Here is a 25,147-nt window from a genome sequence, read left to right on the forward strand (position 1 = left end):
GGCCGGACCTCTGGCTACGGCTACGGCAACGGCTACACATTTAAAGATCCAGCTAAGTAAAGTATATACCTGGAGTTCCAGAAGTAGCTGGAGCAGCACCTGGAAGTACCAACAAACCTCCTTCCTGTAAGAAATTAAAATAAATAAAAACTTTCATTCAATTAAATACAGATACCTTACCTCTTATTCATTCTTTACACTTAGTGCCTTCGCCCGTTCACTTACTACCGCATTAAATTTGATAACAAATTAATTGTATAATTCTTTTCTGACGAAGAAGCAAAAGATATTCTGTAAATCCTAGCAAAAACATTTAACGTTTAAAAGTTTAAAGCAAGAGGATGTGAAGTACAATATACTAAAGATTAAACACTGTTTAAGATAAAAAATGGCCAGGCCCAACAATTAATTACCTTCAAACATTTAGAAGCAATAGTTGCAGCAATAGCTGAGCTCCACACAGATTGTTTCCACATCAGGTCAGCATTCTTTACCCAGTCAGGATCCTTTACAAAGCATTCATAAAATTATTCTAGAACATTGGTTTGAGATTTAGATTTTTTGTAGCATGACTGACATACCGACAGATAGACACACAGATTAAAATATAAAGAAGCTTCGCTACTAAAACAATACCTGGGTATTTCCACCAGCCCAACCTCCAGCTACATTGATGACTGCCTCCAGTTTGGATCCAACAAGAACATCCTATATAATATTAGAACAATTTTATCATTTTTAACTACATCAATATGTTGGGGAGTTTCCTTAAAAGTTCCTAGTTGAGCACAGAAAACCACACCCCTTATTTTCAAAGAAATTGAAAACGAGGCAGTAGTTTTTTTTTACTTTAGGTCAGGTAAGGTAAGGTTATTTTTGGTAATGGGTAGCCCTTCAGGGCCAGGACCCTGCAAGGGTAGGCAGAAAGAAAAAATCTAGGCACTTTCTCTATCTATTTTGTTAATAAGGAAGTTGGGTTTCTGCGTCTGACGGAAAGCACTATTTTTGATAACATATTTATTTGTTATGCCATATTTAAATAAAGTCTACACTACAACTAAATAACCTACCAAGACACTTTGTACAACATTCTTTTCTTGATTGACCCAGTCATCAGCAAGATTCACTTTTACATTGGAATCAGCCTCAGGATTCTCGCCAATATCAACTAAAAATTTATGAGAGTTAGCTAAAGAGTTAGTTAGAGTAGATTTAGTTTTCTAATAGATTTATTTGTTATTTCCCAAAAGTGCTTATTTAGCCCTAACCCTACCCCCTCCTAACTTTTTAAATACATTGAAAATAAGGGTGGTCATTCCGAAAACTTTTCTAATCTGCCGAATGCAAAGTTTCACACATAAAAAAACTGTCAAAGCTACAGTTTTTAATGTTTTTAAAAATGTGAAAAAAATCTTCGAACTGATAAATATTGAAGAAAAAAATGAAAAACATAAAGTGATTTTTATTATTGAGCAGAAATTAACCGGATTCAGAGCCATGTTATAAGATAAATTCTATATAGAGCAATCAAATTTAAATAATTTCTATTTTGGGCAGGTAATGTTAAATAAATAAAACCTGAGGTAACATTGTATCCAGCAGATTTAAAATGTTGAACAACTGCCCTGCCAAGCCCACCACAACCTCCGTATACCAAGACACGCATTATTATTCTGAAACAAGGATGATATTATTATTAGATGCTTTCCCATAAAGTGTCTATCAAGCATTGAACTAACCTCCTCAAATTTTAATTCAGAGGGGAGAGTTTTTCTCGGCCTATATTTTACTTTTGAGGCCTATCAACTCAGTGCCCTAACACTACAGGAATCCCTAGTGCCTAGCATAACATAACCTAACCTAAAGTTTTAAACGAACAAAAGAAAAACTACAATTTTTTTCAAAATTAGAGTGAAAGGTTCTGTGCTCAACTATGCACAATAAATGAGGTGATACGCCCGATTTTCTAATATTCATCTTAATATGTACATAGAGACAACACAAGAGCTAAAGCTAATGTTATTGGCAAAATACAAGCTTCTGGATTAAGATCTTTCAAATAAATAATTCGTTGTTTGATACTTTACTTTATGCCCAAAATATTTAAACACAAAAGAAGATACGTCTTCCCTTGACTATTCTTTATTGTTGGACAAGGCGATAAAGTGCCAAGTTGGATCAAAGCCTCTTTTTCTCCTACTTTCATCTCCCATTTGATGTAATTAAGTAACCCTACAGGACCTACACCCTATGGGTTGTTTTCAAACTTACTTAACCTAATGAGAAGTTTTATGGCATGGTTAATAGTAATATGCCTTTAATATCATTTATTATTTACATATACTGTTTACAAAACACAATTCTATTATCATTTTTTTGGTAAACAAATTTTAATTGTACTTTAAAGATAAGTGTATTTCTAATTTAGTAACAATAACAAGGATGACAACATCCATAAGTAGCGGAGCTCAAAATTTATTGATAGACATCTGGGAAAAAAAAATTTTTTCAGTATGTTAAAGAGACATAAATGGAATAAATCACGAAACCTTTTAAAAATGTATAATGTCTTTTGAGGCATTAAGCTAAAAGAAAAACGTAAAATCTAGGAATCGATCTAGCACCCCAACCAATAGCAAGACTTTATTAAACTTATATATGAATTATATATGTATAATGTTGTCTAAATTAATCCCTAAAAATTCCAGCTTTTTATCTTGAACAGAAGTCGAAAAAATCATGAAAACTTGAAAAACTAAGAATCGATCTAGCACCCCAACCAATTATCATATCTTAAAAAACCTTTATAGAAATGTGTAGAATGTTGACTTAATTTTTACCTAAAAATTCCAGCCGTTTATCTTGAACATGAGTTTAGATAATGATGAAAACTTGAAAAACTAGGAATCGATCTAGCACCCCAATCAACATACAAATCTTAATGAAACTTAGTAAAAATATGTAGGATGCAAATTTATTTAATTCCTTAAAAGCTCAGTCGTCTGTGTTGAAAAGCAGTAGAGAAAATTACTAAAACAAAAAAGCTAGGAATCGATCTATCACCCCAATTATCAAACAGATGGACAAAACAATGTATATAGATTAGATGCACATATGTCATAGGAATCTTCACTAAAAATTTCAGCTGTCTATGATTAATAGGAGCCGAGAAAATCACGTTTCCCCCACTTTGTCTCTAACAGACGGACGGACAGACGGACATTTTGAATTATAGAGTAGCTTCTCTACTAAAAAGATAATTTTGAATTTGTTTATTAATTACCTTTTACTCAGGGATCTAAAGGTATAAGGCAAAGTCATTGATTATACACAAAATTACCCCATCTGTAGATTACAATTAGTGGTTGAAACTTAGACCAACCAATCAAAATTAAATAAAAACTCCCCTAATTTTTAGCTAACAAATAAGAAAATGTCATTCTGAAATTTTTGGGACTAGTATAAAAAAAGACCAATGTCCCCTCCCTACTTTTTTCTAACTTAGATTTTCTATCATAATTATTCCCTGGGAAATGTAACTTTGTTTTTTAATAAAACTTTGAAATAAAAACAAAAGTTTTCTATACAAAAAAATAAAATAATTTTTGTTATTCATGAAATGAAGCTATAATAAAATTAGTTTTCTAGCATATCCTTCAGCATAATAGACAGACGTACAACCCGTTCTCCTGTTTATTATATACTTGTCTTTTACCCTAGCCTGTAGGGAGGACGAAGTAGTTCAAGAAAATAGCTTAAAACCAACCCCCAAATATATATTAAGCTTCCCTGAAAAGTAAAACCCCTACACACCAGCAATTTCTGAGATATTAAGCTTCAGACAAAAAAAATTGTATTACTTTATATTAAAGGATTTTATATTATTCAAACTTTTAACATTATATTTTTTCACAATATTCCATCATCCATGTATTTTGAATTCAAGATGTGAAAAATAGGAAATTCTGGTTTAAATTTTAATTAAAGTATATATGTGTATATGTAACAAGTATATAGAATACTGCCTGTCTAGCAGACGAGAATTTCTCTTATCTTATTTGAAAACAAGAATTTTATTGGTGCCCTAACATCATAGTTAAAACAACTTTTTAGATTTATATATTAAAAGTAACTTAATAATGTTAGTAAAAAAAAAACATTGGACTGTTAATTAGTATACTGGTCCCCATAATTTGATAAACACAATCTCTAATTCGTTGGCTTGGAAAATTAAAAAAATGAAAACCACTTGAAATTTAATTACTAGAGGTTACGCCCCTAGAGGCTCCCTAGAGGTACTTAAGATAGTGAAGTGAGGGGGGGGGGGTGTCGACACTCTACTTTTAGTTTTAGTCTTAAAAAGGAAGAATATTTTTCGGGGGAGGGAAGGGTATTTTCTTCGGGGCTAATTCTCTTTGGCGGGTGGAGGTACCTTCCCCCAAAATGATTAAAGACCTTAAAACCTTAATTTTAGCAATATGTATACTCGAGAGATAAACATCCTGTTACTTTTATTTCATTTTTATATGAATTTATAAAGGTACCTACTTTTGTAGGGACCCTCAAAATTTCATTTATCTTTACGTTATTAAGTCAATATTCGCTGTTTCTATTGTATGCAACATAAATAACACAGGGCTGGAAATGGTAATTTAAACCAGAAACCAAAAACATTTTAAATTTGCCTTTTTAGAAAATGCAGGTTATTTCGGAAAATTCAATTAAAAAAAAAAAGAAATGGATTAAACATTTGGCCACTCAAGGCTTGAAAACTAGAATTAATTATTTGTTTTTTTCACTTTACTATCCGTGGAAAGGTGTAAATAAAACGATGCGATAAATAACTGTTCTAAAGTTTTAGTGTGTTTGGGGCGGGGAAGGGGGGTATTGTTATATTGTTCAGTTCGCCCCAATCTAATAAATTATTTATTTATGATGATATGTGATAACCTCTTAAAAATTGCTAGATGTTGGAAGCGAAGCCACTAGTAGTAATATATTTTCTCGTATTCATTCGAATCCGGTGGATAGGAACCGGTTCTCATCCATACGAAAAAGCTATGTCTAGCATCGTATTATATCCAGCTTTCTACGAATATAAAAATGTACAACCATAAGATTAAAACTAGTTTTAATCTTATAATTGTGCATTCTACATCCGCGGAAAGCTGCTTATAATACGATGCGAGAAATAACTATTAACTGTCCGAAATTACTTTCTTGAAATACGTAATATATTTTGAAGTAAACTAGCCCTGGAGGTAGGAAGAAAAACTGGACTGTGGACTTTTACCATGGTTTGTCAGTCGTTGTTTCAGCAGGGATGTCCAGGGAGAAAGGGGGGACAATAGGCTGTTTATTACAATAATCCCCAAAGTTTTATAATAACATTTTTTTATTCGTTAGGTTTAATGACTTTTATTGAAGTGATTAATGGGTTCATTAAGTTAAGTGTCCAAACATTTCAGCCACCAATTGTATTATACAGAAGGGATAACTAGTTTATCATTAATCGCGATGTACATCAACTTATTAGTCATTGTCTTATCCCTTTAGATCCCTGCGTTGGTTCAGTAGTGATGCTACTCTACAACTATTTCCCTGTTGATCTGATCATGTACGTGTGAGAAAAGGATAGTCACTTTCTGTCTAATTTTCCTTTCAATGTTTTCTTTTACTTTTTTAGATAAATCATAAATTCTTACTTAAAGCCTTTTAAAATCCCGTGTTACTTTTGTGTGTGAAAATAACTTTTCGATAACCAAACAAATGCATGAACAAGAAAGCGACTGTAATGTTTCATCTGCGGCTGCTGAGCCCTTAAAATATACTTTTAGTATTGAATATTGAAGACTGGTTTTAAATTTGTTTACATCTGTTGCAGGAATAAGGTATAACCAACAAGCAAAATAAATCTAAAAAAATATTTGGGGGGCAAATGGAGAGGTCGTCAATTTTACGATGTGTTGCCCCCCAACGACAGCTGAAAAACACGTATAGATTTCGTGATTTTCTTCCGAATTAATTTCGTTATTGGTATGAGCTGCATCTGTTGGTATTATAGTGCAGCTTCTTTACAATTTGCTCATTAAGTCTGTCAATTTGATATATTTATATGAAATGTTACAAAATATACGCCCACTGCACTGTCAAAAGTCTACAAATTGTTAGTTTAACTAGAGCTCTCAGTCTCAGTCCCAAGTGTATCCCCAAAAAAGTTTACTAAAGGTTGTAAATTTGTACCATTAAAAAACTTTAATTAATATGAGAATCAAAATCAAGAAAATTAATTTTTTTAACTATCATTGACCTTGATCCCAGTTTTACATAAATTGATTTATTAAATTTTAATGATTAGTGTAAAAGTATTTGCATGTTGAATAATTTTATACAGATATAAATATTCATTACTTGTAGTATCCTGTCATAATGGATGTATTATTACTTGGACATTACACAAGCATTGCATATTCTCTGATAAAGTGAAAAACGGAGCGGGCTAAAATAAGGATTCCCCCCCTTTCACTTCCTACGTGATAAACGAACTGACCAATAAATGACAAGGGAAATAGCATCCTAAATTGATCCAATTTTCCACTGTCGTAATATTATCCACGTATATTCTTATATCCATTGCTTTTTAAAATTTATATAAAACCACTTTCTAATTTAATAAGAAATTTACAGTAGTTATCAATAAAAAGTAGTAAGGTTATTTTATGCAAAGCTAAAGATATCAAAAAATGCTTTTCTGAATGGGTTATACTTTTCATGAAGGCTTTATAAATGTGGTTTTAGGCCCTTTTCCTAAACTCCATTGACTTCCTAAACATCTAGTCCTATTTATAAAGTAGTAAGGATGTTTTGTCTAAAGCTTAAGATTTCAATAGCTACGGAACCGATTGAGTTCTCCATGCCAGGGAGGCATTAACTTTTTATTTTATTTTTAGAAGTAAGACATTGGATGGCTTTAGGTTATTTTTAAGACGAATACAGATACTACTTTTAAAAAAAATGATGTACTACCAGTTTTTTATTTGTTTATTTTTAATAACAAAAACTTTATGTGTAATAAAATAAAAATTATATCAACAAATGTGTCCAATTTCAATGCTTTAATTTTACATTTCCTAAATAAATATGTTTGCGAATTTTCTGTAAAAAAACAAATAGTAATATGTGTATAATGTTGTTTTACAATTTTAATTTTTTAATTTTAAAAGAATAGGCCAATAGGGAATTCTGGAAAATGGTTTATTATTACTTGAATCTTATACCAGAATACCATGTACTATGATAAAGTGAAATTTGTAGCTGGCTAGATAACGATACCCATACCCCACACTCACCAACTGAATGAAAGAATGGTTGAAGTGATGTCCATGTTTGCACCTAAATTTACGACAATTTTTCCCCTGTCATAATATCCAAGTATATTCCATGTCCATTAATAAAAAAATAGGTTTAGTCTGAAATGTTTCTTGTGTACAATATAAAACTAATGTTTATAAATGACAATTCATTTGTTAATTTCTTTTTGATAATAATAATTGATATAATTGTAATTATACAATTTATAATAATTGTTACATTGATAGGGAATAGGCATACTAAACCCTAAACTACTAAAAAATAAGAGTTTACTGTAAGACTCAGAATCCCAAGGGACTTTAAGATAAATATTTTACTATTTCAAAAAATAAATATTAGTTTTTAGATAAGAATCCAGTAAAAAAAATTTTGATTATATTTTTTCACCTAATATTTTTTCATAAAAAAAACTGTTGGCTTTGAGACTTAGTTTGTTTCCCTATTCCTATTTGTTTCATATTTTATACAAACAATAATGGCAAATTTGAAAAAAAAATTTGGGATAAATTAAGAATGTTTGTTGCTAATATATGGGAAGATATTTGAAGTAGCACCTTGATATTTACACCCACCATACTTATGCAACTTTTCACAAACAGACATATACATACAATAATAAGCTTGCATTATATAAATAAGTCAGACAGGGTGAGGGAAACAATCTTTAACATAACATGGTTTGCATGTTAATAACCTTCAATTTTGCTATAAGAATTTAATAGTTAATAATTTCACAAATTATCCATAATTTTAAGAATTATGCCAAATTAAGATTATTTTCATTCAATAACTATTACTCAGGTTTAAAGTATACACAACAAGCAAAATTGTTAGGAGGTTATATTGTGTACAGATTGACAAAGCCTAAAAACAGATTTTTAGTGAACTAGTTAGGTACATATTTTCTATATAAAAATATATATAAATTTTTTTAAAGTTCTAATCTTGTTTTTGTATTTCTGTTATTCCCAAAGTTACCTGGGTATAATCTATACGTGAATTAATTGGCAAATTGGAATAATTGCAAATTTATGCTTCTCAGTTTAGAATTCCCAGTTTTAAGTTGAACTTTATTATGAAAAGACTAGAAACTATTAGACACATAATTCAGGTATTTCTTTATGATTTTAATTTTAGTGGATACTTAATAGAGGCTTTCAAGATTAAATATGTTGTAGTACATGAAGAGGTGTCCCTAAATGATATACCAAAAAAAAGTCCAATATAAAAGGTTTGAAAAAAAACAATTGCTCTCTATGTTCAATATGAACCCTAAAATTTTGGTTATGGTTGATATAATCCATGCTTAAGCAATGACAATAAGAAAACAATATTGAATTTTGAATCTATTCACCTCTCCAAAGCACAAAAGCTCGAGACTTAGCCCTTGTGGAGACTTTTAGAAGAGTGCATATTTTATAACAAATTAAGACAGGATTGTGTTTTTTTCAAAAACCATTTTAAGTACTTTAAGTATTGGAGATAGGCCCCATAATAATGTTCAGTGTTTTTTGATGTGGCATGTAAAGACCTTTCTTTATACACCTTTACCGGGTTTCTAACACAATCCTAGCATTTTGCCATCCAAAAGACAGACCCATCTAACAGCAAGAACTCAAAAAAGACAGAGCTATCAGGTCTTGAAATTTGTCGGGTCAGTCTGTTTGATGCCAAAATTTTGATTTGATTTTTAACAAAAACTTTAATGAAAAGAACAGATCTTTGCAATAAGTATTATGCCACTTGATCAGTCTTATTTACAATAATTTCCCATGTACTAGGCATTGGCCTCGGTCATATTTGTTGAACAAATGTGGAAAGCAGTGATGAAACTGGAGAATGTTCCAATGATGGTATCAACTGAAACTGTGGACATACAGAAGATCTCACCACCTTTGTTGACCATCTGCCCATTGGAACAATTCAACACATCTCAGGTGAGATAATAAACATTTAGGAAAAGTTGTGAAAAATTATACTCTTATAAAAGATTCAAAATGATTACAGAGATATAGATCAAAGTCAGAATTACTTATTAAACATTAAAATTTTAGTTGCTAAAGCATGGATATAATCATGAAATTAGTACACTACACGGCCAGCTCATAGATGGTAATACTTCTTATTTATCATGGGGAAGTCATATGAATATGAAATATCTAGAGTTGTTGAATAATGTTACTGACCAACAGGATTTACAGATTATTCAAGAACAGAACTCAGAATTGAACCTTGAGAAAACCATAATGCCTAGACTTGGTTACTGTCTTCAATCAACTAATTATTCACTTGATAGAGTCTTTGTAAAGTTTGAGAAAAAAACTAAAAATGAACTTATGTTTGCTTTGACAGATAAATCTCTGAAAACTTACTATGATATCTACTATCAATCCCAAGTTGGAGATGAAATAGTAATAAATCCTAGAAAGTCATTGCTACAAACATATAAAGCTGATGTCTCAATATATGATTTTAAGTCGTCATCTAAGGGCGATGACTGCATAGATGCAGCTGATTACAATTACTCGGAATGTGTTGATGTCAAAACTTTGAATGATTTGAATGCAACCTTTGGGTGTGTTCCTGAATGGCTTTCTCCTCAAAATCCATGTTCTATGGTGGAAAAAACAAACTTTGTATATTTCTGGGATAATTATGTATATCCTTACAGTTTTCTGCTAAGCACAAAGGCTGAAAGACAATGTAAGCTGCCCTGTAACTACCAGGTAGTATTTTCAGACCATCACAAAAATTTTTTTTAGTAAAAATTATTTCATGTTTTTATTTTTTATATTAAATTATTATTTTAAGAAAATCCATGTTGATTCTTTGGGATCAAGCCCCCACAGTCATAATGGAACTTACATCACAATTGAAATTGGAAAAAAGGTATTTTAAAATATATTTTCCTAACAGGCTTTGGTAGATTTTTTTGACTTGTTGATCCTGAACCTACAAATTATTATATAAAGTATTTTTTTCATGAAAGGATATATTAGATTATTATATAAGTATATTTTATTCTAGGTGACAGTTTATAAGAAATTACCAAACTATAATTGGTTTAACTTCTTGATTGATTGTGGAAGTTCTATGGGTATGTGGCTAAACCTCTCTGTAATCACATTGTTTGATGTTTGCGTCAAAATCTTCTATTTTGTAAACTCAAAATTAAGACTTATAAATTAAGTAAGTAATTATGATCACAATTATTTTGAAACTTTAAAAGCCTGTATGTTGATTGTAAGATTCACTCAGGGATAGAGGCATGGGTCATTAGGAAATTAATTGAATTTAGTAATTCTTGCTGAAAGGAAAAATGAAATTTAAAATATGGGTGATTGGAGATTGTTAATTGCAAGAATAGCACAGTAAAATTTCTATCTAAGAAATAAGATTTTTAAGTAATTATCATTAAAACCAACCAAAATAATTTTTTTGTTGACTAGAAATTTTGTTGATTATTTTCATTAAGTTGGTCTGCTAAGATTGTAACAAATTCAGTGGCAATCTATAAGTCTCCAAAGTCTTTAAAATTAGCCAAAACAAGCATTTTTCTACCTAAAGTCAAAGAAAGTCAAGAAAATGATCCATTGTCTCATCCCTTTATCCCTAAATTTACTATTGTTTTGTTGATGTTAAGTGTAATTTTTAAAATTAAAATATTTCTAATTGATGCATTCATGATACAATGTTTATTCAATGTAAATCATTATTGTATTATGATATTAAGCTTTAAAAAAACTATTATTTTATTATACCCAATGATTGAAATAAAGATATTTGATATAAAATAAATGAAAAAATCATTAAATCTTGAAGGCATAATGTTGTTTTGATGACAGAGGATCGAATGAAAAAATCAAATTGATAATCTTAATTGTCCAGCTCTTACTGGCCAGTGGTTCCGGATAATTGTTAAATTTTCTTCTATTTCTTGCAAAATAATGATCTCATGATGGAAAATTAATAAAATCCATTAATTTATCTATAAATTATTATTAGATTATTAAATATTTACCATGTGATAAGGGCGCAGAAAATATATTCAAAGATAGAGTGGAAAAATATATATCAAACTCCAGCAGTAACATAGAATAAAACAAGAAATTAAAAAAAACCCACAATTCCAAGATTACTTTATAGGTCTACAACAAGTCGGAAAGTCAGCTAGGTAGTTAGGTAGAAATTCAGTCTGTTAGTCAGTCAGGTGAGGTTATATTTAATTGTAGAGGAGCTATGCATCCAAAAACTCAACACTTATAAAATACTTAATATTAAAAAGAAAAGAAACATATTTTTGAAGATAATTAGATTACTGAGAATATATGAGATACAATGATATATTATATTTTATTGTATAATATAATTATTCCATGATTTATTGAGAAAGAGAGAATATATATTTTGGTATTTTTTGTTTACAAAATAGATGTTGGTAATCTGGAAATAATCTAGAGACATGATCGATAAATCCGCCAATAGAAAACAGTGGAGGAACAACTCAGTCATATTATTGGTTAAAAATGTGTACAGATTTTGGTGAGAAAGGAAGATTTTTTTTCATTTTATTCGCAAAATGAGTCAGCTATAAACAGTTTAATTTCTTAGAATAAAGCTTTGCTTGGGTAAATAAAACCGTGTAAAAATGTCTCCGCTTGCATTGTGTAAAGAACATGACAAAACATTATAATCAGTTTAAATTTCTTATGATATAACTACATTCGTAAACTTATATCGTCAAAAAAATCATCACAAGTATAGAAATAATCTATAAAACAAAATATAAAAAGGTATTTGTCTGCTTTTATTTCCTGTTCAAGTTTGACGGATTATGGGGTCAGTTGGATCATCTGGTAATACTATATCTATTTTCTTGATTTATTCCAAAATTGATATATTTTTTTATGCAAATAAAACCTAAATGGAATATAAATTTTATAAAGAGGAGAAAAAGTATATTTCATTTGAAGGAAATTTTAGTTTAAGTAATTCTTATTCTTAATCTAATTTGTCTTAGAATAGAGTGACTTCTACAGGATTTAACTTTTCCATGAAAATTTTTCATTTTAGGAAAACCAGAGCTCAGCAGCCTGAGACACAATTAGACAAGAAGCTTTCCTAATCCATGCAGTAAGTCTCAGCTGCTGGCTTAGCCTTAACCAACCTAAGCTACTGCAACCTAATTATAATTAAGCTAATCCCAGCCATATCCAATCTAAGCCTCACTTAGCCTAAGCCACACCCAGCTGCAGCCAACCTTAGACTCAGCCATCAAATTTTGATTCACCCATTTTTATCCGCAGCCAAGAAAGTCTAATCAAACTTGAATGCAGTTGCAGCCGTTCTTCGGATTACGCGGCCATGTCGAATAATAATATTAATGAAAAGCAAATATAAAGGACAATAAACAAAAATGGAAATAAGTAAAAATCTAATTTATTAAATATGACCAAAACTAAAAAGTAATCATAATGATATTGCATGTTGATAAATGACAAATTCAGCTTATTTTTAGGAGGGTTTTAAACAGATCAGGAATCTATGAAACATAGCAGTTAAGTAAAAGACTTTAGATGACGTACAATTACATGCATAAATATAGAGAAGTTGCGCTACTCCAAATAGCTCAAAAATAAAACAATATTGAAATTAAAAATTCTGGAATATTAAAAATACATTATTGTAATGACTTGAATTAATTTATTTTGCATTATTACACAGGGATTTAAAGGGATAAGACAATAGCCGATAAATTCATGCATATACCCAATGTTAATACACAAAATTACCCTTTAGTGGTTGGAACGCTTGGACCCTCAACTTAATAAACCAACCAATGAAAAATCATTAAAAATCTCCAAAGTTGTTATGCCAACGAATAAGAAAATGTTTTTATAAAACTTTGGGGACTATTATAATAATCAGGCTATTGTTCCCCCTCTCTCTGATTATTACATCATTGTAATTATTATGATTGTTTAGGTAATATAATGTAAATGTTTGATGGAGTAAACGGGTAAATTAAATAGGTAATTTTATTAAATGTTAAATGAAATAATTTTGAATTGATGGAAAATAGGAGAATAATTTCCAAAAGTAACGCAACTTGGACTTTAATAACTAAATATTCCTTATCAAACATTTCATGTAGAAACTAGTTTTAACTAACATTTTTTTAAATCTTAAGAGCAAATCAGACGCAACAAAATTATTTCCGATCTTTAGTCAACACTCTAACGCAAAACAGTCACTTATTATAGTGTAGCTGTTCTTAAGGGCGTGCGCATTATAATAACAACAAAAGGGTGAGGATGAGATCAATACCCCCCCCCCCTAAAAAAATGTTGGCGAGGGTTAACTATGACTATATGAAAAAAATGGTTTATTATACGCTCAAATGTCTTAATTGTTGGCTTCAGAATCTTGTCCAAAAATTAAAATTCATGACAGCCGTTTAAAGCCGTAATCCACAAGCTATGTCGACCAAATCTAAATCAAATCGTTGCATTGTTTGTTTACATCCTGCAGCCAAAAATCAACAAATCAACCACACTTAATCATCGCCTGCAGCCGAGGAAAATTACAGCTGCAGGAAATAAATCCTTTTTTTAACATAAAGAAAAGTTGTTATCAAAATGGGCAGATATTGACAACCAAAAAAGTACATTTCACTTTTTTTATGTTGTTTACGTTCCTTTTTGTAGTTTTTTTTTGTAAAGTTTATTCATATGTAGTTGTCCTTCCATTATATATCTAGATATAACCTGACTTAACTTATTTTGCACTACATTGTTTTTGAGTAAAAAAAAGATGTCATGATCCATAGGAAGCTGAGTTTGTGTTTATTTTTTTTGGTAATCGTGGAAGATTGTTTGTAATACGATGCTATACATGATTTTGCAGTAAGACTTAGAACCGTTTCTAATCCAGCGGATAGAATACATGCTCAATAGTCTTAGGAATATTAAAAAATAAATTCAGTAATTTTTCTTGAATAGTGACTGATAAAATCGAATTTGTTTCATACGGACAAAATACAAATGAACGTTAGTAATTGTAGTATAGCATTGCAACTAAAAAATCCAGTAAAAATAACATAGTAAAATTTTGATGGATTATGCTCACTGCAGTTTAACTTAACTCATTGTTATGAAAATGTAATTTTGTATAATAGTTATTCATGAAGAAGAAATTCTAGATTTTTATTTAAATTGTCTAAAAGAAGTTTTCATTCTAAATTGTATTTTAGTCTTCATTATGTAAAAGAGTAAGTAGATTTTTTAAATACCATAAAAAAATGAGCAAATCAACGTTTTAAGATATCACTATTTTGTGTATATTTAAACTAAAACGTTGGGGGTGTTAGGGTTTACAGAAGTGTATAGACAACAATAATGGCCAGGGTGATTATAAAATCCCTAAGTATTCGTCACTACATGATCAACATTCTCAGTTGTGTGACTATTTTTCCTTGACACCATTAATAGCTGTTTTAGGGGGGGGGGGGTGGATGTAGACATTTTCAAGGAGGTTTAGAGTGATTTATAGAGGGTGGATAAACCCACTTTCTTCACTCCCTTGACTATTTGATTTTAAATGTGTATTACATATTGACATCTATAATACAAAGTAGAATGATGTCTGTCCGTCCGTCCGTCCATCCGTCTGAAGCTTAAGATCTCGGTAACCACTGAACCGATCGGATTCTATATACATATTGGTCCTGTGGTGGTTTTAAGCTATTTTCTTGGGGGGTGGGACACCCCCAACCACTCAAAAATAAAAAAAATCACCCCTCCTTTTTTCTTTTTTTTTCTTGCGGAGAAGTTAGATTTTTTTCTTATGGAGAATAGGGTGGGTCGATTTTGGAATTTTACATTAGTAGACATTTGCAAGGGTTGCTGGGCCAATATAAAACCCTGTGAAACTTGAATGGGATTTTGTAATCTAAAAACAACGGGCGCGCGGGGGGTATAAAATGTGCCCTCCCCCTTATAAAATCAAAAATTGAAATTCCTTCAAACACAGGCATGTTGCATATCAAAATGACCGTATTGAAATGCTGATTACAGATCTGAAAACCGTTTTGAGAAATATTGACTCAGTCTGAAATGATTGTCAAATAACCTACCAAAATGAACATTTTTGACTAAATCAGCTGTTTTTAGGTACTTAATGAGATCTTATTCGAACTAGGAGCAATATTTTTCAAAACGGTTTTCAGATTCATAATCAGCATTTCAATGCAGTCATTTTGCTATGCAACATACCTGTGTTTGCAGGAATTTAAATTTTTGGTTTTATAAGGGGGTGGGTACTTTTTATACCCCCCGCGCGCCGGCAGCCATAAGAGCCAAGTCACTTTTGAAACTTGAATGGGGCTTATCATACATATATATGACTTCCACAATTTATGATAACAGTAAAATCTAAAAAAAGGGTGAAATGGGCCCACCCTAATGGAGAAGTTATATTTTTTTTCTTATGGAGAAGTTAGTTCACATAAAACTAATGGCGGCAGCACCAGTAGTACTTAATTTTTTTTTATTACCTCTTGGGGCAAAGCCCCTAGAGGCTAGGGGCGAAGCCGCTAGTATTTAGAAAACGTATGTCCAAAATTGAAAATAAAAAGATTAAATTAGAATAGTCTTATGAGATGGGATAATGGATGATAAATCAATGAACCCCAAAATTATAATTGTTAAATATAAGTAAATAATATTTTTGTGGAAAAGATTTTGTACAAGTCAACCAAGAATCTATTGAAACCCCATAGTTTAAATCCAACGAATGACAAAATGAGTGCATAATCGTTAAGGATCAATATTCGCTTAATTCCCTTAACCTGTTTTTTTTATATTTCTTTTATTTGTAAGAATGTCATGGATGTTTTCTTTCTTGCATTTGATTTTCACTTGGTATTAGATTATGGAATAGTTATTTAACTCATCGTGTTATAGACAGCTTTCCGCGGATACAAAAATGAAAAATTGTAAGATTAAAACCGGTATTGTTAGCCCCGAGATGCCGAAGGCCCGGTCTTACAAAACTGGTATTAATTTTTGGGTATGGCTAAGGACTGGTCCTAATCCAGCAGATATTAATCGGTTTTGAAGCCATACTGTAAGTTTCTGTATTTCCCTTCTTTTTATCTTCCCATTGTATTTTTGTTGTTGAAAAAGTTGAAGATTTTCTAGACGGAGGTAAATAGAATTGTAAGAGCGACAATGTTACTCCTAGAGAATTTGAGAGGTTGGGATGGGGTGTCTTCCCCCTTCCCCTTCCCTGAAAGGGAAAGGGAGAAATGGTCAACAGGTGGTATGTAGAAGGGGGGGGGGGGTTATGAGAGGCACACTGGGGGGGATGTTTTCAATTATTTTATCAACGACGGGAGCGCACATAGTGCTGATAGAACATAACAAGTTGAAAATAAGAATAGTTGTCTACTAAAATTCAAATTATTCCTTCTTGGTAGAATTTTTAGTTCAAGCCCGACAAATTTGGTCATTTGGCAGCTTAAAACATTGATTCTTGATACTATGATTTACAATGCATAAAGTATTACTTTTTCTACTACTGTTATCTTAATTGGTAATTCATCAATTTTCTAATTGTTTCTTTTTTTCGAATTTTTCTGACCTTTAACTTATTATTTACTATGTGATAGTGTGTGAAAGAGGGGGGTAGACCCGGGTGAAGTTGTGTGCTCTTGGGGTGTGGTTACACAGGGGGGCAAAGTTATTGTTTAAAGAGAGGGTACAAGGAGGTGTAAATAAGAGAATAGTAAAGAGAGTATGTGTGTGTTTGTGTGTGTGTGTGTGTGAGCGTGTGTGTATATGTGTGTGTGTGAGTGGAGTGTAGTAGAATAATATTATTACTCACTAAGAGTGATTTATGTATTTAATAGCGAAATTCCAGTTTCTTTTCAACCTTTCTCAAAGACCTACTCCAAGTTATATTGTGATTATATCTAAAAGTTATTTTGTTAGTTAATTTTATACCTTAAGCTAATATGACATGTAAGTTTATAAAATCATCCTTTAAAAATCTCCTTACATATCAGAAAATAAAATGATTTTATAAAAAAAATATCCATTTGATAAACCAATGAACTATTACTGTTATTGTGTAATAATACAATAATCATTATTTACACATCAAATATCTTCACTTTTAGCACTGATAAACGTTAATGCTATTGTTATTTCGACATAGACTCTATTCTAGGGAGGGAGAGGACATTGAGCTGTTTATTACACTAGTACCCAAAGTTTTAAATAATGCTTTTTATTCGTTGGCTTAACAACTTTGGGGACTTTTATTCAATTTTAATTGGTTGGTTCATTCAATTGAGTGTCCAAATTTTTATAATCTACAGAATGGGTAATTTTGTGTATCATCATTGGCGATGTACATCAATTTATCAGCCTCTGTCAAGGTATAACTTTTAAAGAATTTAATCTCTAAATCTCATTGATCCACAAAAATGCTATAGGCCTGTGCACTTTTTTGGACAAGCCCTTTCTTGTTTCAAAACAAATTTACTGCTTTAAATAGTGCATAACAATGCTGATTCAGGAGAAAATATCACAATATAAATTATGTATACATCATTATTGATTTTATTACACTTTAATGTGTCATTTGATATTCAATAATTTTATGCTTTTTTACAGTGAATCTTTTCTACAGTTAGAGTGTGTTTCCGTCTGTGAAATACGAGTTAATTTATAAAGAGTAGCAATTCATGATTTTCTATAAGACAATGGACGATAAATTTATGCAAATCCCCAATGATGACCCACAAAATTACCCCTTCTGTAAATTAGAATTAGTGGTTGAAACGTTTAAACACTCAACTTAATAAACAAAAAGCATTATAAGTCTCCAAAGTTGTTAAGCCAACAAATAAGAAAACATTATTGTAAAATTTTGAGGATTAGTGTTATAAACAGTCCATTGCTCCCCCCCCCCTCGCTCTGGATTATTACCAGACATTTAAACATGATGATCGATTATTTGAATAATTAGGTAGGAATCCTATTATACACACAGCATTTCTATAATTAACAAATTACCATCAAATTTTCGTTGACATTTCTAAATAATGTTCTACTTCTTTAATTCTAAAATAACTGTCATTATGATATTAATATTTTTTCGTTCTACCGCCTCATCTCTTGTAAATGTAGTCATCCTTTGTTATTCTGAATTTCATTAAAATTTCATGATATTAGTTTTATAATTTTGAATATAATTTTATACTAGAATCTGTGAAAATTATGTTCAAAGGTAGCACAGCATCAATAGTCAACAATATAAAAAGCTCTGACATTGCTATCCCACAAAGTTCCTCTGGAACACCCCCCCCCCTCTTGCACCTTAATTCAAAATAATTTGAAAATTAACAAGGATGACAACATCCATAAGTCAAAAACATGTATATTAGGGAAAAATCACGAAACCTTTTCAATATTTGTTTTTGATTTTTTAATACTTATATATCAGTACTATGACTAACAGACTGACGGTCAAAGTAAATTGGATGATCAAAACAACGGGAAATTTAATTTTGATATTTTTAACTAACAAAATTTTGAAATCGGACCATAAACACCAAAAGTATGGATAAAAATGTGAAAAATACAAAAATAGCCTAAAACCTGCAGTCTGACCGTCATTTTTTTATGAGAAGACAGGAAATTTTATTTTGATATCAAAAACTGAAAAAATTTTGGAAATTGGACCATAAACACCAAAGATATGGAGAAAAATGTGAAAAATACAAAAATAGCCTAAAACCTGCTAAAAAGCGGTCCAACCGCCATTGATGTTTTATAGTTAATTGGGCTCCTTAATAATGGGAATGTTGTCAAAAAATTTCAGCCTTTTATCTTTTATAGGAGCCGAGAAAATCACGTTTCCCCCAAACTAAGACAGACGGACAGACGGATATACAGACAGACGGACATTTCAAATTATAGAGTAGCTTCGCTACTAAAAAGGGGGGGGGGGTACTTTTTCGTTTTTATAGGTCCTACAGTTTAAGAGCTCCCATCGGGGGTATATAAAATATAAAAAAACAAGGATGACAACATCCATAAGTAGCGAAGCACAAAAAATCGTCGATTGGAATACGTAGATTTAAAAGGTTTTTACTAAAATCAAGAATAGATTTATTGGATAAAATAAACATGAAACCTTGTTTTATTTTGCATGATGACGATGGTCAAAGTAAATTATAATGGGAAAAATTATTTTGATACAGATATCCCATAAAAGTTTGAAAATTGCATCAAAATATACAAAGATATGGGGAAATATGTAAAACATATAAAAATAGCCAAAAACCTGATAAAAGGCAGTCTGGCCGTCATAGTTGTTTTATTAAAACGACAAAAAATTTAATTTTTAAATCCTTAACTTAAAAAATTTGGAAAATCGGACCATATACACTGAAGAATAAGATATGGAAAAAAGTGTTAAATATATAAAAATAGCCTAAAACCTGCTAAAAAGGCAGTCTGGCCGTCATGGTTATTTTGTTTAAAAGACGGGAAATTTAATTTTGATATATAAAACTGAAAAATTTTGAAAATCGGACTATAAACACTGAAGATATGGAGAAAAATGTTAAATATATAAATAACAGCCTAAAACCTGCTAAAAAGGCAGTCTGGCCGTCATGGTTGTTTCTTTAAAAGACGGAAAATTTAATTTTGATATCTATAACTGAAAAAATTTTGAAAATCGGACCATAAACACTGAAGATATGGAGAAAAATGTGAAAAATATAAAAATAGCCTAAAACCTGCTGAAAAGGCAGTCTGGCCTTCATGGTTGTTCCTTTAAACGACGGGAAATTTAATTTTGATATCTGTAACTGAAAAAATTTTGAAAATCGGACCATAAACACTGAAGATATGGAGAAAAATGTGAAAAATATAAAAATAGCCTAAAACCTGCTAAAAATCGGTCCGAACGCCAATGATGTTTTATAGTCAATTGTGCTCCTTAATGATGGGAATGTTGTCAAAAAATTTCAGCATTCTATCTTTTATAGGAGCTGAGTAAATCCCATTTCCCCCATAGCGTTACGGACTGACGGACTGACTGACGGACTGACTGACGGACTGACGGACGGACAAAGTGAATTATAGAGTAGCTTCGCTACTAAAAATATAAATATTAGGATAATGTTATTGAATTATAATCTGAAGCTTATTATTTAATTTTAATCTAAATCGTTCTAAATTTTGAACATGATATCATCCAATATACTGAAGTAGCTAGATGTATGTTGGTAGGTGTGGTAATATCTTGGTAACAACTCGGTATATATGTGTCCCTAATTTGAAGGGAAGTATTGTATCGGTCCAGTGCAAGTTCTAGTTCATATTAAAGATTACCATTAAATTTATTTTCGCTAGAGTAATAAAGGCTTTTTCAATATTGCTTCCAAACCGTTTAATATCGAGTGCTGGATAAAACTGGTTCTCAGACATACTGAGGAATCAAGTACAGCATCGAATTACGGACAATTTTTCACGAATATTAAAATAGAAATCATAATATTATTAGCACTGATAGTCTTGTGGTTCAGCCACAGGCCAAACAAAAAGTACACGAATAAAACTGGAAAAGAAATGATATTCGTATATTTTTTTATCAAATAAATTTTATCTAATGAAGAAACCAGATATCTGAAATTTGAGACAAATATGAAATATCATACAACAATTTTTCATTTATAAAAAAAACTTTTATGTAGGGTTGATTTTCATCAACTTTTTCATACATTCAAATTTAATTTTACTATAAATGTTTATTTTATATACAGGCTAAAATTAAGCTACATCTTGCAATTTTTCGTCCTGGTTCACTGTTACGAAATACATCAAATTTAAATGAGACGTTTTTTTAATATATCCTATAACAACGATGAATTTTAAAGCTAAAAGATTTATAAAGGTATGTGTTATGATGGCTTATATTTTAAACATATAGGGATTATGATGGTTCTTTTTTCATATTCCATTTAGTTGCCTGAAAACCAATTATTTTGATTCCTTGCAAACAAGAACAATTGGGCATAGTCCCTTTCGTAACATCGCCCCATAAGGGGCTTGAAATAGGAGAAAAGCTACTGTGAAAAATACGAAGAATCGCCCCATAAGGAGCGATGTTACGAAAGGGACTCTACCCGAACAATTCATACCATAAGTAGCGCTTTAATCAAATTATTACAAAATATTTCTACAGACAGCCAAGCCTTATCTTATAAAACAGTGGTTATTTCGATTGTGCGTTTAAACAGGCTGACGAAGTTGTAGGCTTGTAGCTGTATTTATTACATATTTGGCAAATGTAAATTAGAGCAGTCTTGACTTTAGAAAAGCGTTTAACGATGCCTTCATGTTACTCAATTAGGAGCAGCTTATAGTGTCTAATAAAAAATGACGTCAAACAATACAAATGACCAATGACAAGCCAGTATTTATTTACCATTTTATAATTTTTTAATGCCCTTTCATTGGCCTTTCATTGTATTGTATGACGTCATATTTTAATTAAGCACTATAAGCAGCTTCACTCAATTATTTTGAATGTTCAAAGATTACTTTCCTACGCTACTTAAAAACTTTTTATGTTTTTCATTGTATTTTAACAGTGGCGTTCGCAGCGATTCACCAGGGGACGATAAACCATAAGGGTTAATAAAGGGAAGGCAGACATTTCCAATTTCAATTTTAAGGGGGTTGTCGACATCCCTTGACACCCTCCCTATCGTACGCCACTGTTTTAAAATTAACATAATGCAAAATTAATGTAATAAGTTACATATTTCTTACCTCATAGTGTAAGCCTTTGTTACCTCACTTGAATAATATAATTCGGTGAAACCTCACACAACTGTATGGAATTGTTTAATAGACTAGCGGCTGCGCCCCTAGCATCTAGGAGCTGTAAATTCGAAGGGATATGGAACGGCAGAAAAAAAGCTTAAAATCATACAAAGACTTAGTTATGAAATTAAAAATAGCCCAAAACCATCTCAGGGCCTATATGAAACTTCCCTCTAAAGGAGAACCATATAGGTTCAGTGGTTAGCGAGATCCTTCGCTACAGACAAAAAAGCTTAGTACTTTATATAATAGGATATATATCGCATCGTATTATAGACACCTTTCCGCGGACATCAAAATGAAAAATCTAAAGATATAGCAAGATTTGTTAGACCTAAGGAGCCGAAGGCCCGGGCTAACAAAATTGCCTTTACCTTTGATTTTTATTATTGTAGAACCGATTCTAACACTGCAGTCATTTATCGGTTTCGAAGTCATGCTGGAAAAGAAATTCAAACAGAAAGAAAAGAAAAAGTAAATGAGCATTATTAAATAATTAATATTAGATAAAATTGAGATATAGGTACACCTATGTAGAAGCTCTAGGTAGTATATATTAAACTTTGAATTGATTCTAACTAATGTCTTTGGTATCATAGATAAAATCCTCATTTCAAACAATATTTGGACCTCTGTTTTTAAAAGCGAAGCTTTTCTATAATTAGGGTCCGTCCGTCCGTCCGAGATAGATAGCTTTTATTCGTTAATTTAGGCATGTTAGAATTGTCCTATCGATTTCAAACTTTGCATGATGATTCCTGTAGTAGTTGGGTACGATTTAGAAAGCAACTCTATAATGATTACCAGAGTGTCCGTACGTCTATTTTAAACATGTTGATTTTTCTATTTTTTTAACAACAAATTTTCAAGTGTTTTAATTATCCGTTTGATCTGATTTTTGGTATATTGATTCCTGGGACAACAAAGAACAATATTATAAGCGAAGCAACTCTATATTCAAGTCAAAAAATGTAAGTATGTCCATAAAAATTATCCTGTTTTTAAGCAGTTTTTTTAACAAATTTACCTACAATTTTGATTCGACATTTATACATTTATGTTCCGATTTTTCAGTTCAGATACTATACAAGTCCGTTTGTCCTACCGTTTCAGTGCTTCGCTTTTATTGATGTTGTCATCCTTGTTCTTTAATAATTCATTAGAAAATTTACACTGTATTCATTAACTGAAGCTTTTGTTATATGATAAAATTTAACCAAAATTTGAAGCTTTTAATTCATTTTAATTTTATCAAAACAGAAGCACGGATTCTTTATATGTTGGGTCTGATCTTATATATTTTTTTACTTTATCTGTAAACTAGTGACTATACCGCTACCCTAAGGGGGTTTATTTTATTTTAAGGGCGATTTTTTATTTTTTGGCTGCAATTACTTTATTATTTTAATGTTATAATCTATTTTATAATAATATTATATTTTTTAAAGATTAATCTCTTTGTACTTTTCTCATACAAATTAGCTGACAAAAAAAGGATATTTTACTCGGCTTAGTTGATATAAAAAGTTCACCTTTCTATTAACTTTGTTTATCCTTTTAATGGATGTAAGATAATAAGGATATATTGGCAGGGGAAAATTTGTCATTAATGCAATATGGACCTCATTTATTGGTCAGTTTGTTAATCCAATATGATGGTAGGGGATGGGGTAAAGGGTGTAGTTGGGGGTATTGATGTTTTAGCCAGCTGCTAGCATCACATTGTAAGAGTACATGAAAATCTGGTGCAAGCAACATCCAAGTAATAATATATCGATTATCCTTTCTTTTATGTACTATAACCTTGGTGTCCTTTCGATTCCGCATATATTCACAATTGCATGGAGTTTCACATTCGTCAAATAAGACTTATCAATCAATAATATAAAAGTAACAGGATCTCTGTCTGTTTGTACCGAAAGATCTCGTTCACGGCCAAACCGAAATGGTTCTCCTTTACAATGTAGCTTCGTAGATGTCCTGGGAAGGTTTATAACTATTTTGTAGATGGTTTGGATGGATTTTGGAAACTAGAATAAGATATAGATGTGGGCTCGAATTCAACCACCACCTCAAGTGTCTCTGGTGGTCTCTAGGATCATGGCAGCTAATAATCAAATTTATATTGAAAAGAAATAGGCACATTATTGATCTATTAAACAGTTTGTGGTGTTGTAATTATAAGCTATTCTGCAGGGAGGGAGGGGACATTGGGCTGTTTAGTTTATTACACAAGTCCCCTAAGTCTTCTAACAACGTTTTCTCTTCATTGGCTGAACTATCTTGAAGACTTTACTGAATTTTGATTGGTTAATTAATTTTTATTAATTTTTAATTTTGATTTAAATCCCTGGCTATTCTTATAATTTGACATATGTATAAATTTGTGGAATTAATTGCACACCAATTTCATTATTCCCCTATACTCTGTAACTTTCCCTTTTTTAGGATATTTAGATATTTTTTTCGTGGAAAAGCACAACTTTTCTATAATTAGCCGATATAGTCTGTTTTTAGATAAATTTCATGCATGTATGAAAAAACAATGTAACAAGGATGACAACATCCATAAGTAGCAAAGCTCAAAAATTATGATTGTATATTAGGAAAAATACTATAAAGCAGTGTCATATAATAAATATTAACATTGGTAAAATAGGGAAATCATCACACCTTTAAAATCACGCAACCTTATAATCATGAAAACTTAAAAATCTAGAATTTGATCTAGCACCGCAATTAATTGACAAATCTTAATGAAACTTGATAAAAATATGTAGAACATGAGCATATTCAATCCCTGATAGTTTCAACCGACAATCCTGAATAGGAATTGAGAAAACCATGAAAACCTAACAAATCTAGGA

General features: G+C 31.0%; 1 protein-coding gene across 3 annotated transcripts in view; it reads right to left on the bottom strand.

The window, feature by feature from the left end:
- Positions 1–25,147, bottom strand: part of LOC145322101 (dihydropteridine reductase-like) — a 100,959-nt gene that overhangs the window by 27,142 nt on the left and 48,670 nt on the right. For 2 of the 3 annotated variants that reach the window (XM_080163886.1, XM_080163884.1), the window contains exons 2-6: positions 1,579–1,674; positions 1,071–1,168; positions 637–708; positions 414–506; positions 70–124 (exon numbers count right to left, since the gene is read on the bottom strand). The exons of the other annotated variant lie outside the window; for it this stretch is intronic. In XM_080163886.1, coding sequence (XP_080020012.1) covers positions 70–124; positions 414–506; positions 637–708; positions 1,071–1,168; positions 1,579–1,666 — 406 coding nt within the window. In that variant the 5' untranslated portion in view covers positions 1,667–1,674. The remainder of the gene's footprint in view (positions 1–69; positions 125–413; positions 507–636; positions 709–1,070; positions 1,169–1,578; positions 1,675–25,147) is intronic. 3 annotated transcript variants of the gene reach the window in all.

Source organism: Acartia tonsa, chromosome 6 (assembly GCF_053477335.1).
Source record: "Acartia tonsa isolate MP-2025a chromosome 6, ASM5347733v1, whole genome shotgun sequence".
NCBI lineage: Eukaryota > Metazoa > Arthropoda > Copepoda > Calanoida > Acartiidae > Acartia > Acartia tonsa.